The sequence below is a fragment of the Ursus americanus genome, chromosome 28 (genome assembly GCF_024610735.1).
Source record: "Ursus americanus isolate L20-20 chromosome 28, mUrsAme1.1.p, whole genome shotgun sequence".
Classification (NCBI taxonomy): Eukaryota; Metazoa; Chordata; class Mammalia; order Carnivora; family Ursidae; genus Ursus; species Ursus americanus.
Genome location: NC_142154.1, coordinates 17,252,369 through 17,270,099, shown reverse-complemented (window position 1 = coordinate 17,270,099; position 17,731 = coordinate 17,252,369). Strand labels below are relative to the sequence as shown.

The window sequence follows — 17,731 nt, the reverse complement described above, 5'->3', positions numbered from 1 at the left end:
CCATGTCTCTAGAACCAGTAAGTAGCTAGGGACCAGGGCAGGCAGCATTGGTGGATGGGGCCAATGTTGTGCACACACTCTATTGTGCGGGGCCAGCTGTAGGCTCCTAGGTAGTGACAGAGGTCACTTGCAGACAAAGTTGTAGCGATGGGTGTCAGGGCAGGGAGCAAGGGCTAGGGCCAACTATGGGCTCCCTGGCATTGGCAGAGGGCCAGAGTGTCAGCATGCTGCCCTAGGACTTCACACTCTAGCCCTGGGCGCACACAGTGCAGGGGAGGTCAGTGACAGGGGTCAGGTTTCAGAAAAGGTGGGTGAGGCCATGCGGGGTCCTCAGCAGGAGGGACTAGCTGTAGCTGCAGGTGGGTGCGGTGGTGCTGGCAAGGAACACGAGGCAGGGCTCCCCTGTGGCCCTACTGGGGGCGCTCACGCCGGAGGAGCAAGTGGGTGTGGTGATGCCGGCCAGTGACAGAAGGAGGGCTTAGTAGTCCTGTAACAGGGTCAGTTTCCTGGTTCTGATAGTGGGACGGTGGTTATGTAAATGTTAACACTAGGGAAGGCTGTGTGAAGATTTGGAAACGATTATTTTTGCAACTTTTTTGTAAGTTGAAAGTTCAAAGTTTAAAAAAAGCTTAAACAGGGGAGGGAGTATACAGTGAAACCAATTAGTACAACTGTGATTTGGATTTTCGTCCCCAGCTGCCTTCAACTGCTTTGGTTCAGAGTGAGCAGGCAGATGATGTCAGAAAGTGAAGTCTAGGACACGTTCTAGAAAGCTGGGTGAGCTGCGTGTCAGTTTGGGTCGTCTGGGAAGCAGACACAGATGGAGTTGGGAGCGCAGATTTCTTGCAGGAGGGAAGGGGCGTACCCCGGCTGTGTGCAGGCATTGGCTGGGGGCTGGCTGAGAAGCGCCTGTCCTCAGCTCACACCCTGGGACAGCTGGGGCCCAGGGCTCACCTCTCGCACGCTGGGCTCAGCACCGGCCGCGGCGCAATGGCACTAGTCCACCGGTCCCTGAGAAGCCCCTCTCCTCAGTGTTCCAGGTACCTCTGCGGAAGCCCTGCACTTTTTGTGGAGGATGGGAGGACACACCGGTGTCCTCAGTTCTACAGCTGGATGGTGCTTGGACCCCTACGGACCGGCCGGGCGGAGGAGAGCGGCCGGAGCCATCCAGCTGGCGGAGGGGCTCCAAGCGAAACTCCCCCTCGGGGCTGCTGCGGCTCGGACACAGAATCAGCTCCCGCGCAGGCTAAAGCCTCGTGGGGGGGGGGGGGGGGCGCGGCACCCGTGGGAGCAAACTAGGAAATCGCAGTGCATTGATTTTAAGTAGCTGCAGCTGGGATTAGACTATTTTTAGCCACAGGACTCAACCAGCTTTCAAACCCTGCTAATAAGAGCTTCACTGTAGCCAGTGAGTAAAACCAGCAGAAAAATTTAGCTTTTCATTTAACTGACAGCAAGAATCGGCTCAGTTAGGAGTTGGCTTAGAAGGCAAATCCAAGGAAGAGAACACTTCCCACTGCCAAGTTGAAGATACGTTTCACACCTGTCACTTTTGAAAATCATTTAGTAAATCTGTCTTCTGCTGCCACTCGCTCAGTATTATGTGTGCATTTTGGGTAGACAGAACTTGCTATCATTTGATTCTAACAGAAATCCCCGCCCCATAGTATATCCTGCAAGCAGTTGTTAGCGGAGCCCGAAGGGGCTTACCCGATCCACACTGACCGCAGTAACAGGCAGGCTGGCCGACGCTGGGCCCTGGATCGCCCGCTGCTTCCTTCGGGGACCTGGGGGGCCCAGGAGGGGAGGCCTCAGGAGCAGCTATGGGCAAGGCTGGCGAGATGCCACTGCCGTTTCCTGGACCAAGCCTCAAAGTAAGTAAAGGGGATCTGTAGGTGGAAAAGGCCTTTGTGAGGGGAAGGGACAGGAGAGGCATCCGGGGGGAGGGAAGGGGACGACTGGCGGCAAACATGACAGAGGCTGGAGTACACAGGAAAAGCCAGTCCGTCTTTACTGTAGTGAGTGCAGGATACAAATAGTTTACAACAACCTCTAGCATTTTCTTAACCATTTGATAAAAAGTTCACTATAATATTTATTGTATAATGAAGAAAAAACAACACATTCAGGGAAAAATTGAGATTAACTTATTTTTCTTAAAAGGTTCATCTCAAGGATGGCAACAAAGTCCAGCTTGTGCCGCCAAACGGTTTTACATGATCAAACCGTGTACAGCTTTTGTGTGAACTGTTGACTACAAACATTTACCAAATACATAAATCTCTTTTTAAAAAAGCCATTTTAAATATAGCAAAGCAGTGTCTTCTTGCACAGCAAAGTGAAGAAAGTTTCTACAGAGAAATAAGAGTTTTACATTTGTAAAATCTTTTTCACATTCTAATCCTCTAGCTTCTTACGACCCAATGCCAGGAGTTTTCTGGTTCCTTATTTACTATGTATTTCTTGTGCGCATGATGGTTAATACAGAAAATAGGTTAATGCTTTACTAGTTGTCCTTATAGTTAAAGGAAATGGTAAAACATATATTGTTCTCTTAGAACAAACCCCTGATTTAGTCTCTAACACAATGGACATAATTAGGGCTCAAAAGATGGAGTTTTGATCGGGACCATCTGCAGACATACAATGGTGACTCTCTCTCTCAGTGTAGGACCAGTTAGCGCACTGAGGAAGGACAGCTGTTGGAAACCGTACTTGAACCAGTGCAGCGTCCTCTTTTTTTGTTTTTGTCTTTTAGTAATAAAATACTTCATCTGAAGGATAAAATTTTTTTGTGATGGTGTCATACAAAACACACGAGTCTAAAACGGTAAGAAAAGTCAGTTCTAAAGAAACACCATTCGTGTCTTCCCCACTCTGAGCTGGTTTCCACCAGGAGACGTGCATGTGTATGTGTCTGAACATGGAGTCTGGGTGAGGGGTGTCTGTCAAGTCAAGTCCATATGCTCCAGGTCACACTGGGCAGACAGGAAAAGGGTTAACAGTCAAATATTCACTTCCTGAAAACGGAATACATTGTTACTTGGTCAGTGTAATTGAAATACAAACTCCGAGCCTCGTGTAATAGTATTTTAGAAAACAGTAGTTGTACTGATTATAAACCTGCATAGAAAGAAAGACTATTGAGATACAGTCAGAAAAGCCATCTCATAAGGCACACAAGAAAATAGACAGTAAATGCGAATGTGGTAACTCCTATTCCAATGTACAGCAGAAGTTCATGAACGTGCATGAATAGTAACGAAAGAATCACTTAACACTTTCAAAGCTATAAATGGTTTACAAAGTGGTAAGGATTATCTTGGAAATTCAGTGTTGGGAGACTGTCTTGTTTCAATCAGGTGTGACCTTATGAAGAAACGTGCCTGTATGCAGTTCAGTAAAGTAAGTACATTTTAAAGAGAAACTAATCCTTTCTGAATTAGAGCCTAACGGCCATACTGACAAGAGGAGACAGCACGTCACCCTCCCTTGTTCCTACCCAAACTGTTACTAAAACCGAATTCCATGTTGTAGCTGTGAACACCACAGGTTTCCCCTGTACCTAATACCTATGTGTCAGTCAGGAAATCTGGCTGCTGATTTGTCACAAATAGCATATGAGGAAAATGTCAGAAGGAAGGCAATTTAGGGGGAAAAGCAAAACGTAAGTAAAAAATTGTAGGTAGCTGCTCAACATTAAGTTTGAAATACAAAATAGCAGCAATTTTTAAACCCTTATTTTGAGTTTCTCAGGAAAGGGTGTATTTAAAAATCTATGATGAAAGATATACAGGACTTTGAATTTTGTTTGTGGCACAAGCCCAGGAAACGGACGAACCCGCCATCGTGGCTTCGTTGTCCTCCCGCAGGAGGCAGGCCTCGTTCAAAGGCTAAGCTGAGTGCGGCCCGGATTTCATGAGGCCGGCGAGCCGTGCCAGCCAGCGACGTGCCCGTGAGAGTTTCTCCCCACACCCAAGTGCCCTTCCGAGGCCCAGAGAGTTCTGAATGGTAGTATTTTGTAACCAGCTGCATCATTCTGTTTTAGAGGGGCCAGGAAAAAAGATCCCTTCCCCCGCAAATATTTTTCCCTAATCGTTTACCACTTATAAAACCTTTGTGCTCATCTATTTTGCCATGTTCTCTAATATTAAATTAGGTCAGCTTTTTCTACTATATTTTTTTTCCTCACAAAAGGCAAGTTTTAAATAATGCCTTATAAAATCTGTTACAACACATTTTATATTTATGCAAGATGAACTTAACACCAGTTTTTTTTGCCACTTTGCTATTTATGTACACACATAAAATATATAATGATGCCCAACCCGTACAGCACGAAGATTACAACGTAACAGCACACATTCACCACCAGTGAGGGAGAAACCCCGTTATACAACCCTCTGAAAAGGCTGGGCTAATAATTAAAATCCAAAGTACAGTATATTTAACAAAATAGTCAATATTAAACAGTGAATACTCTACTTAATAAGGATCTCGCCTTTTCCCCCCAAATTGGCGGCAATCCACAAAAATATACTTTTTAATCTGGTGACCATACAATACATAGGTACTTACACCAAAGGTGATAATATATTTAAGATGCTATATACACAAAAGAGTTTGGCTCAACTTTTAATTTACATATAGAATAATAAGTGTTCATGGCTTTTTTTTTCCAAGGTTCTGCTTGCAAGATATTTTTGTTTGTTTTTTTTCCCCCTCTTAAAATAAAACTAAAAAGTTAAAACAAGATAAAGCTATTCTCTTAAAAAAAAAAGTTACAACATACAGCTTTGGCTTATATAAATAATTCATAGCAGAATGTGTTCAAAAGTAGTGAATATAATTTTATATATAGTCATCAATTCATAAGGGTGTTTTCTTTCATATAAAATATACATGAGCTAAAATCAGTTTCTTTAAGATATGAATGTAAAAAGAAACTTCTGACATAGTCCAATTATAACTTAATATATTAATTTATTTTGTTAATGCTCTATATTTCTAGGCTAGTATTTTCTGAATATCTCATGCGTGTTTTCTACTCTCTCTCTTTTTTATTACCTAAAGATCACTTCTTTGACCCAATACATTTTTGCACGTGCAAAACAGTTATGTGTGGGGCTTTTTTGTTTTGTTTTTTTTTAAAATATCAACAGCCCTTCCCATGCACCCCTCTGCAACAGAGACCCATGCCAGGCTGGGTGATTAATATAAATGACATTTTATGTACAGTATTGCTTTCTTGGTTCCTGCTTTTCTACTGCTCTGTTCTACAAAGCATTTTTCTTAAGTAACTACAGTCACTGCACAGTTAAATAAAACAAGTAGGGGCCCTCTAGGTTTCTGCAAGCTAGTGTGGGAGAATTATATATGGGTACACGTTTCTCTGCAAAAACTGGTTATCTTATGAAACAAGTAGTCCAAGGAAGTGCCAGACTAGACTCTGCCTACAGGGTGCTTTTTGTTTGCCATGGGACGCACATCCGCAGATCTACGAGGCAGGTAAGTGCCCGATTCTGTATGCAACACACACCCACACATACACACACTCACGCCCACATACATATATATATAAAGGGATATATATGTATGTATGTACATATAAATATAGTTAACTCATGTCCTTATTTACCGACGTAGATATGTAGGGCAGTTCGCTGCAGGATCACGAAGTACGAACGCCAGCCCGGGAGCCTTAGGTCACCCACGCGTCCATCCTCATTCGCTTGACGGAAGGGCTTTCTCTGTCCTCTGTGGTGGGGGGTCGGCCAAGCACGATTGGAGAATGGAAGTCGCCCCGTGGATCCTCGCGGTCACTACCATCATAGGAGCTGCTCGAGCTGCTCAGACTGTCCACAGGGGAGCGCCCCATTTCCTGCCGGGGCTGGGGGGGCTGGGGGGGCTGAGGCGGCGGCTGCTGCGGCTGCGGCTGTGGCTGCTGCTGCTGGAAGCCTGACGGGGTCATTCGATCCCGGGGAGGTGAGATTGGTTCTGACTTAATGTTGATGTTTTGGTTGGTATTAATGGATAAATTCGAACCCTGAGATAACTGCCCTCCAGCCCTGAGGAAAGAAGACGTTAGACGGTTGGTGAGTGCACCTGCATAACGGGAATGCTGCTGCAGCCACCGTCTGACGGAAAGCCTGCCGGAACTCCCCAAGACTGGCGTTAATGACCTCTCCGTGGAAGAACAAAAAGCAGGAGGGCTGAGTGCGCTGGTGGCTACTGCCCCTGCCCACACCCCAGTCCTTCCGCAGGTGCAGGAGCCGACACGGTGTGTCTGATGCTGCACGTGGACCAGAACGGGAGAGGAACGCCACAGCCCCCTGCGTTCGGCGTCCTCTCTTTCTTGGTTTCTTCTCTGCTCTGGCCCTGTGTCTACTCTCACGGCAACTCGAAGGCCGTCACCTGATCCTATGTTCCGGGTGGGACACCGCCTCCGACAGGCTGATCTGCTCAGAGTAGCGGAGTGTGTGTACAGGCTTCTGCCCCAATCCAAGCGCCAAGCCATTTCCACTTGTGGTGTGTTCATTTAGGATGAACAGACCCCCCCCGAGGGCCAATGGGCAAAGAAAAGGAAGGAAAATCACCTTGGCTTTCTCCACGCACAGGAGGGGAGGAACAGCAGGGGTTGGGTATCTTGTGTGTGAATCCGCTACTGGGTTTCATGTGGTTGATCCCAGCCTGCTTCTCACACCGCAGCTCACCAGGAAGAGTTCAACGAGAGAACATTGCTTATGGGCAGGGCGAGGGGACAGGAGTGAGAAGAGCTTACGGTGATGCCCAGGGGGATCCGAGAGCGCTAGCAGGGGGAGAACCAGGACGAATGTAGCATCTCAGAAGAGGGGACACAACAGCAGACCCAGTTGGCTTCCATGAGGGTTGGCTGCTTATTTTCCTATTCCCTTTGTCTACTGATAGTCACCAAAGCAAAAAAAAAGTGTGAGAGAGAGAGAGAGAGAGAGTGTGTGTGTGTGTGTGTGTGTGTGTGTGTGTGTGTGTGTGTGTAGGGGTGGTAGGTGGGCCTGAATACCTTTAAGCTGCCTTTCATCAAACACTGGAATCAGATATAGGGGTGGGGAAGGAGGGGGGTGGGACTAGGTAGCTTAATGGTTGGTTGGTAGGTAGAAGAGAGGTGCATGTGGGTGACGTCTGTGCCTCAGTATCCCTTGGTTACTATTTGAGTCTACCTCCACAGCAGAGAAGCCCGGCTCCCCAGATCTCCTCAGGGAATGCCTAGTTTGATCAGTATCCAAGCTATTATCTAGAATCACGTAAAGGAAATATTTTCTCCAAACACTTGTACCACATAAAAAAGAATCATTCTAGGATAGTCTCATGACAGTAAACAGCACAAAAGACTGTAACCGATAGAAAAGTCAAGTGCAGGGCCAGGAGGAGAGATTCGGGGACAATTTCTAGTTACTCACACCAGAGAGCTGAGGGCTGCTTGTCCTAAATGGTGCTGCTGCCAGGCCGACACCTGTCCCAGGGACAGCATGCCCGGGGAGTTGAAGCCCTGCAGGGCCGACAGGTCCGCGCTAGTCAGCGAGTAATCTAGGACAAGGGAAGAAGCGTTACTCGTGTGTGAGAGCAGGCCCAAGCAAAATCTGTTTTTCACAGAGTAGCTCCAGAAGTTCCCCGGTTGAGAGAAGCCAGGTATTTCTTAACATAAAACACACAGGTCTAAACCCACAACAGTTTTTCTTTGGGGAGGTTTCCGGGTCCTAGCTGCGTTCGCTTCTCTGGGATCATATCTCAGTAAAGTCAGTCTCAACTCTGCACTACATGTTTACAGTTTCCCATCTCACAAAAAGTTGAGACCCTTTTTCCAGACTTGTAAATAGAGATGACGACAGGGTCGTCGCTGAGGGATGCGCGTACACAGCTGTCGTCCTACACGGGCCCGCCGCTACCCCCAGGAGAAGGAGCGACAGAGTGGACGGAGCTAGAGCAGCAGCTCTTCTCTTCTCCAAGTACAAGGGGAGCAGGAAGGACACAGCACCCCTTCTTGCAGGGCCGAGTCGGTGGCCCAGAGAAGACGTTATCGCACAACTGACGAACGGCGGTCGTTCACAGTACGCGGCTGTCAAAGAGCCCCGCCTGCGTGCAACACAACTTCAAGTTCAGGAAAAAACTTGTGTGTGACAAGAGCATAATAGGGACTACAGCTCATTTCCCTGAACACCACGACTCAGGACATTAGGTTTCATCCACACATCGGGTTATTTTGGTTCTTCATTAACACTTGTCTTTTCCATTTAGTTTTAAAGAGAGGTGGCAAAAACTCTTCTACTTTCAACTGCTGCTTCAGGTCTCGAGAGGTATTTAAAGAAGCTGGTCTTCCTAGTGAGTTAACATTAACAAACGAGGGACTCAGTGGAAGGAACACAGCCGGTGCTCAGGACTCTGCCGCGGCGCCCTCGGCAGCCCCCCCGCCCCCAGCTCTAGGTCCCCGCAAGCACCTCCCTGGTATGTCCTTCGGATGTCTCTCCAAACACCACAAGATCTGACACCCGAACTGGACTCATCTCCTCCAAACCTGCTCCTTATCCGAATAAACGGCACCGATCTTCACCTCACTGCTCGTGCCAGAAACCAGTGGGTGCTCCTGATCCTTCTCTTCTCCTCCCGCCAACCAGCAAGGCTGGTCGGTTGTCCGTGTTGTCTCTCAAGCCTGCCCGTTTCACCAGCGCTCCTGCCAACTCTGGTCTAAGCCATCAGGACCCATACTTGGGCCACCGTGCGGCCTTCTGTGTGGTCTCCTGCACGCAGCTGTGCCCCTACGAGCACTAGCCGAAGTGATCTTCAAATAACAGATACGCTCACGATACCTCTCTGCCTACAGCTTTCGGGCTTCTCGGTGCTCTCAATATCCCAGACCTTCCATGTGGCCCGTAATCGTTCCTTAGCTCTATGGTTTCAGCTCTGCGCACCCTGCGCCATCCCCAGCCCTCCAGCGACGCTCCTGTCTGCTAGTCTTCGTACACAGTGCTCCCTTTCCCTGGAACGTTCTCCCTGCTCTGCCTGGCTGAGTCATGTGTGCCATTGAGTGACGCTTCAACACAGCTCTTAATACGACTGTAATCAATAGCTCCTGGAGCCGTCCGTCCTGTGTCTCTCCCCTGGCAGGCCCTGAGTTCCACTGCGAACTATACAGTCTTGTGTGCCCGGCCCGGTACCCGCCACAAAGCAAGTGTTCCATAAACATGTGTTGAATGGACGCGTGAGCAGGTCTGTGACGCTGGGGGTGACCTTCCTGACACGCACGAGGGAGCACCCGGGATTCCTTTACATAAAAACTGTTGTTTTTTGAAATGTTGCTCATCTCTTCATCCCTCTCCTGACCATTTGCATGAGTCTGACTCTATGTACAGAAGGGCAGGTGACCTACTACAGAAAGATGAAAACGGACATGTGTTTAAAAAGGGCCACTAAAGACAGTACAAGTAATATTTTTAAAAATTAAACCAAATACATGCTCCAAAAAAGAGCACGGAGACTAAATCAGTAAAAAGAAGGAATGAGACTGAGGCCAAGTGATTGCTGGTTTTGGGAGAACTGGACTCCGTTTTTATGTTTTGGTCATTCCTTCTGGACTTTTAAAAAACAAGTTCTTGCTAACCCACTAGCATTCCGAAAAGCACACAGTGGAACTTCTGTGTATCCCGGGAAACCTGTCACGAAGTGCTCCGGAAACCGCTCTCGCTTTAAAGCAGTTCCAGCCCCACCTTCTCCGCCGGTGCTCCTCGGAACTTTCGGCTCCTACACTTCCCTCTTTCCTCACGTTCCCAAGTGCGTCTAGAGCTCAGACTGCTCACGCAGCCGCTCGGGCCTCCCCTCCAGAGCTGCCGCCTCGGGTACATCCTGTCTCCCTAGCTGGCATGAATCTGGGACAAAAGCTCTGGGCCTGGCGTCCTGTCACCCGTACGGCTGGTGATCGCTGCAAGGACACCCAACTTCTATCACTGTTAGCTCTTGCTTTACTCCAGGTTCGCACTTCATAGATCCGCACATTTCCTTCACATGGTTAGAAAAGCTAAGTGGACACTTTCCTAAGAGGCTTTCTTTTTTCAACAAAACCTTTCAAAATTCTGTTTTAAATGAACTACATGGAATTAAAGTGACAATCGAATGTATCGATGGCCTCAGGGAGCTGCAGACAGCAGTGTGAAAGCACCGCGCGAAAGCGTTTACTCTGAAGTCTAAAATTAGAGCATTTTTTATTACAGTCCACTCGCGAGAATCACGAAAGGATGAACGCCCTGCACTGCGGTCTGCGTCACGACAAGGTGTCACTTAACTCTTTCCTGCTCTCCTTCTGCCTCTGAACCTCAGGTGTTGGGCTCGGCGGGTGAGCGCGCGAAACCGCCCGGCCTGCCTCTCCTCGGCCGGCCGATCCGGGGGAAGCTGCTGACGCCGGGCCCCCGCGGACACCCGCGTGGCTGGCAGCGCCCCTGCAATCCGCAGCGGTGCCAACTTGGCCGAACACACCCCCGACACAGGCTCCTTCAAAATGAAATGTCTAAGTAAACATAAATGAGGGAGGAGCTCCTCTCAGAAGGGAGGACCGACCGGCTCTGAGGAGAAACAAGGAAGGTCCTGCTTTTGCTCCTGAGGCACAAAGGACGGAAACTACAAAAGGTAGTTGCACAGAGGAAAACACAACCTGCCTGGCGCAGCTCCACATGGGCCACATTCCGGGGTCCTGAGTCCAAGGGGAGTGCGTCCTTCCCCCCGTGCGTGAACACAGCACGAGAAAAACCTCTCACGTTGACAGCCTGGAGCGGGCTAGTGTCACGAGAAACGACCGAGCAAACGCCAAGCAGCAGTCGCGCGTCCCCCCTGGTTTGATGCACAGGCCGTAATTCTGGGAACGGCTACGTGTTTCTTTGTCAGGGGTAAATAAAAGTTGAAGCTGGGAAATCATTCTACAAACAACGTATTTTTTTGTACATCTTGCTAACCTTTGTGTTTCAATACACCCAAACGTGTATCTAAAGAACTGGAAATAATGTATTTCAATCAACGTACTTTAAAAAAAAATCACAAAAGCACATGTTGATCACAAAACAAAGAATCAGAATCCACAAAAGGCGAGAGAGCAGGCTTACCAGTGTTGTAGGCGGTCGGCATGGCCGAGTACACAAGTCCCTGCGGAGGCAAGCTCGGGGTGGTCACAGACACGACTGGGGTAGCTAGAGGCTGAGTGGCTTGAGAACTGCTTATCCTCTGGGTATTCTGTGAGAGAGCAGAAAAAAGTGTCATTATCTGAGTATTTATATTCAGGCTTGTATTTTAAAAATAACATTCAATTTAAAAGTGACATTTTTCACAGTTTTATGATGTGAATGTCATTATTTCTTAAAGCAGTGATGATGTGAAAAAAAACCCTTAAAAATACTAATGGGAACAAATATTTAATTTCAAGGGACATAGTTTTACATTAATTATTCATTTTCCCTTGTCTCTCATAGTGTTTACGGATAGCAAGGATATAGCCTTAAAACAGAAATTTGCATCATGGGTGAGAGCGCTCTGATGTGTTACCATAAATGAGGACTTGCTGGCCCTACAAATACCACCAGGCTGCCCAAAATCACACATCTCGGTTTTCGAGACTTGAGAGCCCAAAGTCATTTGTGTCCTGAGAGTGTGCGTCCATGAGTTAAGGGATCAAACCTACTCATATTTGCAGTATTCACATGTCAACATGGCGTTAAGTCTTGGCTTACTGAAGCACAGCTTGCTTTCGGTTTTCCTTCCCTGTGATCCTGCAGTTGCCCCCCCCCCCCCCCCCCCCCCCCCCGACCACGCCGTGTGCCCCGCCCCCATACACGCTCAGCTTCTCCAACTGCCACCACCACCCACCCAATGACCTATTTCTTGGCTGCAGGTTCAGGGACGCATCCCTGCACAGGCTCCCAACTCTTCTGAAAGGAGAGGCTTCGCGTAGAGAGCTTGTGACTAACGTACTTTCCGTAGGCCTGTGAATGGAGCAACATTAAATGCTTGCTGACTGACTCCATCCACACAGATCCTATCTACACTGGGAATGAATTTAAAAAAACCAACGACTGCATAATCAAGTCAGCCTGAGACGGGCGCTCCTCTGGGTCGGGGGATCATCATCTGGGGATGCTCCAAAACCGAGACCAGAGAAAGAGAACAGACTCCACGATCCATGAGGTCAGCAGCCAAGAAGGCCAACGCACAGCCACTCCAGGGTTATATATACATGGTTTTAATGAAGAAGTTACAGCCTGATGGCAGACATGCGGGGGTCTAAGGCATATCAGTAAAAGTACAACTCAGTGCCCTTGAGATCAGAGAGAGAGTGTGATTTGGTTTTCCCTCAGATAAGGGCCTTTGGCTAGATTTAGATACTTGAATGTTGATCATCTGATAAGGATCCAGATCCCAGTTTATTTCATTTTAGTCTGTATTTTCCTCCCAATCTTAAATTTCTATTCTAATTAAGGAAGACCATTCAGTATGCGGTTATAGCACCTGAGTTTTTGTTCCAAATTCGCTTCTTCCTAAGCAGGGGGAATCATTTCACCTCTCTGAACCTCTTTGTTTGTACAGCAGGGAAGATGCTGGTCTTTCTGCTGTCTGCCCTGTGAGCTACCGCGAAGCTCTCGTGAGCCGAGACGCAGGCGGTGCTTTGGGAACTCAAGTACTACCCAAATGTCAGACAGTAGCCCTAAACGATTGTCCCAAGAAACGCTCAGGCCCAAGATTTCTACCGAACTGCTGGGATCAATTTCTACAAAACTTCGGATCCAGAGGTGGGACCCTGCAGCCACCGCGAAGTCGGGTTGCTTTAGAACAGCACGGCTTCTCAAGTTCTTTGCAGCCTGACGCCCACCAGAAGAGACTTCAGTGGAGGCCCTAAGGCACCTGTTCTTCCTCGCTTTGGGTCAGAGCCATCCAGGATCGCATTTGAGAGTTCAAACCAATCTGAGCAACCTCCTAAATGCTAACAGATTGGGATTATATTTTGGTTCTGACTACAAGGCTCTGCATTTAAAACTGATTAAGCTTTAGAGTCTGAATCAGCTTAAGTTTTAAAGAATATGAACTGTTTACAGTTTTTGGTTATGTATTCGTTTCTCAATTACAAATATTTTTGATTTCTTCATTTTGTAGTTTGCAAAGATTTAGACATTTATCTTGGAGACTCTGTAACTGGGGGGTGAACTTTAAGGGAAGTAGGCAGAAGTCAATAGATGGTAACTGGGAATACATTTTCATCTCAGCATCAATCTAATAATATTAATGAATTTTTGAGGTAGAGATATACTTTGGACTTAATCTGTTCTAAGATTTGATCACTGGGAACTCCAGAGTCAGATAATAGGCGAAAGAACACAGCATGACCCAGTTTGGCCTGGCTCTATCCATGGCAGGGCTTCATCTCCATGGCAATCTCCTGGCATGACCTCAGAAGGGGTGGTGTGTGTGTGTGTGTGTGTGTGTGTGTGTGTGTGTAATAGTGAACTCCAATATATCGGTTCCGTGCATCAAAGCTCCTAACCTCACTAGCACTGATTTTTCTGAGTAAGAGACTTGTGGGACCACTAGAGGGCAATATACTGCTACAGAATTAAGGAAGCATTTATGACAACTTCCTAAGGGTAAATAGTCTAAGACAAATTATTTAACTTGAATTATAAATTTCCATTTTCTAATATTACCGTATCACTAAGTATTTCCCCAGAAGAAAGTCTAAATCTGCACCTGATATATTCCAACACCACAACTGATGGCAGACTAGTATATTTTCGGTTACTAAATACAAAACCACATCTAAAACTGTGAGTGATCACCAAGTTAAAGAATGACCTCTTATTTTAAGGACAGAGCACAGACAACCTTATCTAAAAAGACAAAAACTGTGCAAAACACACTAGCATGCATATATATATAATAAAATACAAATAAAACCGACAGATGCCCTCCCCCCCCATGCTCTCATGCAATCTGAACCCTTGTCCATGCTACAAACTAAACATTTTCAAGTTTTTCCCCCTAAAGTCACCAATGAACAACTGACTTTGAACTTATATGATCATTTCTGTGAATTTTGGGCTTTAGTTCCCAAAGAAAGATTAAATGAAAGTTATTTTTAGTCAAATTTATTTTCTAGAAGAAAAGCCAATAGAAATCGTTTGTTTTAGAAAAAAAGGTAATAGCTACTTTTAACAAGAGTATGTCCTGATAGAAAAAAGTAAATTTGTGTATATTAAATTAAAGACATTCCTTTTAGCAAACAGGGAACCCCCTTATGGTTCAGATCATCTCATGCAGTATGAAATAATTCCAACTCTGAAAAAGGTGACCTCACCAAAAATGATGTAATCTTTTTGAAAGAAAGAGAAATAACACAAGACCATGTGTTACAATCTGAGGAACTTTTGAGGGTGAAGTCATTTTCTAAAAATTTGTTAATAATTTGGGGAACTATATAAGGTATTTTGTATCTTTCCTTAAAAGAAAATCTTTAACAGTGTCTTGTGGTCATTGACAGCTATTGTTTTTAAAGGCTCTGTTCCAATGTTCCCTCCAACAAACAAAATGGGTCAAGATACACAATTATAAACAGAAAAACTAGATGGCCTCTGTAGAACCAGATGGTTCAATTATGAAAAGTGCTTGGACAGTGTTTAACAACAGCAAGAAAAACTGTGTAACAAAGGGAACACTGGTTAGATCAAAACATTTGAGAGAATTAGTACTTTCTAGATCTTTCGCAACTCCCCTCAAGCAGAAACGCGCACTCACCAACTCCAATTCCTCTTCCTCCGACTGCACTCAGCACAGGAGAGGGATACAAGAGTTACTAAGACTGCTGATACTCAAAAATAAAATATTTCTTTAGAAAAACATGTTACTTGGACACTAGCAGTTGCTTGGAACTCTAAAGAGATGATTAAATATATGCAATGAATACAAATATAAATTATTTATTATCTCTCCACTGGTAGCTGATTTCAGAAGAAAGATTCTGGAGATACTCTCGGGCCAGGCTTTAAAGCCGCCCCTGCTCCCGGCTCCGTCTGCTCCTACGCCGGCCTCACCGCACACGACCAGGCTCCTGCGACCGCGTTTTAAAGGAGTTCCTAATCCTGATACCAGGTGATCCGTGAAACCTCGAGAGTACTTGATCCTCCCATCCCTAGCCCACCTGGTCACACAAGGCCATTATTTATCTTCGAGATGCGTGCTCTTTGGTCGGCAGGAGTTATTTTGTTTTCTTATCTTCCACCACAGGTAGCATAGTGTTATGAAACAACAGGAACTCAAACATTTGTTAATAACAGTTCTGAATAACACAGATCGAGATGCAAATACAGCTTTCGTATGCATAATTTCACTGCAGAAAAACCACACGTATGAGGCAAATGAGACTGGAAGAGAAATGAACTGATAAATCACGTCCAGAAAAGAGATAAAGGACACATATTTGCTCCTTTTCTCCTAAGCATTTAGAAGATACTAATAGGCTAGAAATAATCTACTAATTAATTTTTTCTTATTTTACTTGAAGAAGTCAGGCGCCTCTGTCGCTCTGAGGATGGCGTCTTTATCAGCGTTGTTGAGAGGAAACCCCACCCTGAAAGCCCGTTTCCCTCACAAGGCTGTGAGGCAGGCAGGCTGCTCTCCGCTCTGGAAAACAATCGCCTGGCCTACCACTGCTATTGCTAATGTGGTAAAATGCTCTTCGGCTTCTGAGTTATGGAGATCTTCACACGTCTCCAACTACAAGATACGCCTGGAAATACTGCGGCTAAGTGCTGTATGGTTTTCACTCGAACCTGCAGGAACAAGGGTGTCAAAGAGTTTATACGGCCAATTCGGAGTATTCTACAGAGATGCTTCATGATCTCTGAAACGAAGACCAGAGAGAACCCTGACTAGTTTCGTCCTTAAATCCTGCAGTTTACTAATAACTCTTATCACCGTATTTCTGAGCTTAAATGAAACCCTCTGTAGTTTGTATTCCGGAAAGACAGTGGCAGGTATTTCCTGGTCCTGAAAGGTGAGCCAAGTGACTATCCAGAATGCCCAAAATGTTTTTCTTTTCGGGGTTGTTATACATGTATGTATTTTTAACTTTGTATCCTGCAATACTTTTACCCTTTGAGAGCAGCTGCAAAGAAAGCACATTATCACATACCACACCCCAGCATCACCCCCACCCAGGCTGACCTCCCAAAGAAACATGAGACGACTGTCAAAACTAACAGAATGAACACAGCAGTAACTAAGGCTACAGGACTTCACTTGGACTCCACCAGTCTTCCATCCAGGTCCTTTTTCTGCTCCAGGACCGGATCCTGCGTCCCACATGCCCTTACCTGTCACGTACCCTTAGTCTCCTCTGGTCTATGACCATTCCCTCCATCTTTCCTCATTTTTCATGACCTTAACAACCTTTGAAGAGTACTGGTTGGATATCTTGTTGAATATGTCCCATAATTTGGGTCTTAGATTTTCTCAGTAAGATAGCATGGGTTTTTGGAAGAGTACCAAAGAGGTGATGACCCTCTTAGCACATCGTATCAGAAGGTTTGTCATTTCATTACCGGTGATGTTAAGCTCGATTGCCTGGTTAAAGTCGTGTCTTGCAGGATTCCCCACTGCAAAATTCCTACTTTTCCCTTTGTAATCAATTATTTGGGGAGAGACATTTTGAAGCTACGCAAATACCCTGTTTCTCCTTAAACTTCCACTCACTCCTTTTAGCATCCGTTGACCCTGCCTGGCAGCGGTCTGTGTACTGCGGTGATTACAATGATGATTTGCTGGTTCTCTCATTCTTTCTACATGGAATAATTAGAATTCTTCTCTAAGGAAGAGCTGTCCATTCTCCATTTATTTATTCGATCATTTATCTTTATCAGTAACAGACTTGGTATTTTTTTATTCCTTGCGTACTAATCCAACACTACTATTACCTATTTTGTTGCTTAAATCGTTCTAGTTTGGGCCGCTGGAGCTCTTCTGAAAGGCTGGCTCCTGAAACCTTTTCACTGGCATGTCCTTATCCTCTGGCACCCCCAACTCATCCTGTGTTTTCATCGCCCCAGCTCTGTAAGCAAGCATTTCCTCTAAGCAGTCCTGTCTCCTTTTACTGGAGAATGTTTAGAAGCGAAGATTTGAGTACTCGGTGTGCTTGGTTACCAGGTGTCCTTGTCTGAGGGGCCTGTCAGCAGAGCTAGGAAACGTATGATGTCTACTATTCATGTGTATGCACATTTATAGTTCTCTATCTATACATGTAAAGAAAGTTAGTTCATACTGAAACTTCCAACATCCCCCAGAAACAGAGTTCGCTGTAGCCTTCCCCAACCCCCATCCACCCTTGCTTATTTGTAACTTCTTTTTCCCAACAGAGAAACCCAGTGTATTCCGTTTGAGTGTGTGACTGTGTGTAACAAATGTGCCATCTTCAGCGCAATGATTTCCTACAATTTTTTTGTTTTCTCTATCTTGCAGAGTTAAAACAGTTCCCAAAGTTACTGAGAGCTCCTCCCCCATCCCCTTCCGCATCATCCTGTCACAGACTTGTATACGGTTCTATTCATGTGTCACAGTCTGTATCCCGTCTTCAGTTCCCCTGGAATCCTGGTTGATTTTAACTGCACATGGGAACACCACTCTTCGTAACTGCACGGTTTTGTGGGTGTTAACAAAAGCAGAGACTCACATGTACATC

At 45.9% G+C, this 17,731-nt stretch overlaps 1 protein-coding gene across 11 annotated transcripts in view; it reads right to left on the bottom strand.

Annotated features, from left to right (window-relative positions):
• Nucleotides 1-1,986: 1,986 nt before the first annotated feature.
• The window catches only part of MEF2A (myocyte enhancer factor 2A), a 163,165-nt gene continuing 147,420 nt past the window's right edge, over nt 1,987-17,731 (bottom strand). For 6 of the 11 annotated variants that reach the window (XM_087856707.1, XM_087856704.1, XM_087856705.1 and 3 more), the window contains 4 exons: nt 14,794-14,817; nt 11,121-11,247; nt 7,437-7,563; nt 1,987-6,068 (listed from right to left, as the gene is read on the bottom strand). In XM_087856707.1, coding sequence (XP_087712833.1) covers nt 5,702-6,068; nt 7,437-7,563; nt 11,121-11,247; nt 14,794-14,817 — 645 coding nt within the window. In that variant the 3' untranslated portion in view covers nt 1,987-5,701. The remainder of the gene's footprint in view (nt 6,069-7,436; nt 7,564-11,120; nt 11,248-14,793; nt 14,818-17,731) is intronic. The other 5 variants (XM_087856709.1, XM_087856710.1, XM_087856706.1 and 2 more) reach the window with 1 other exon arrangement.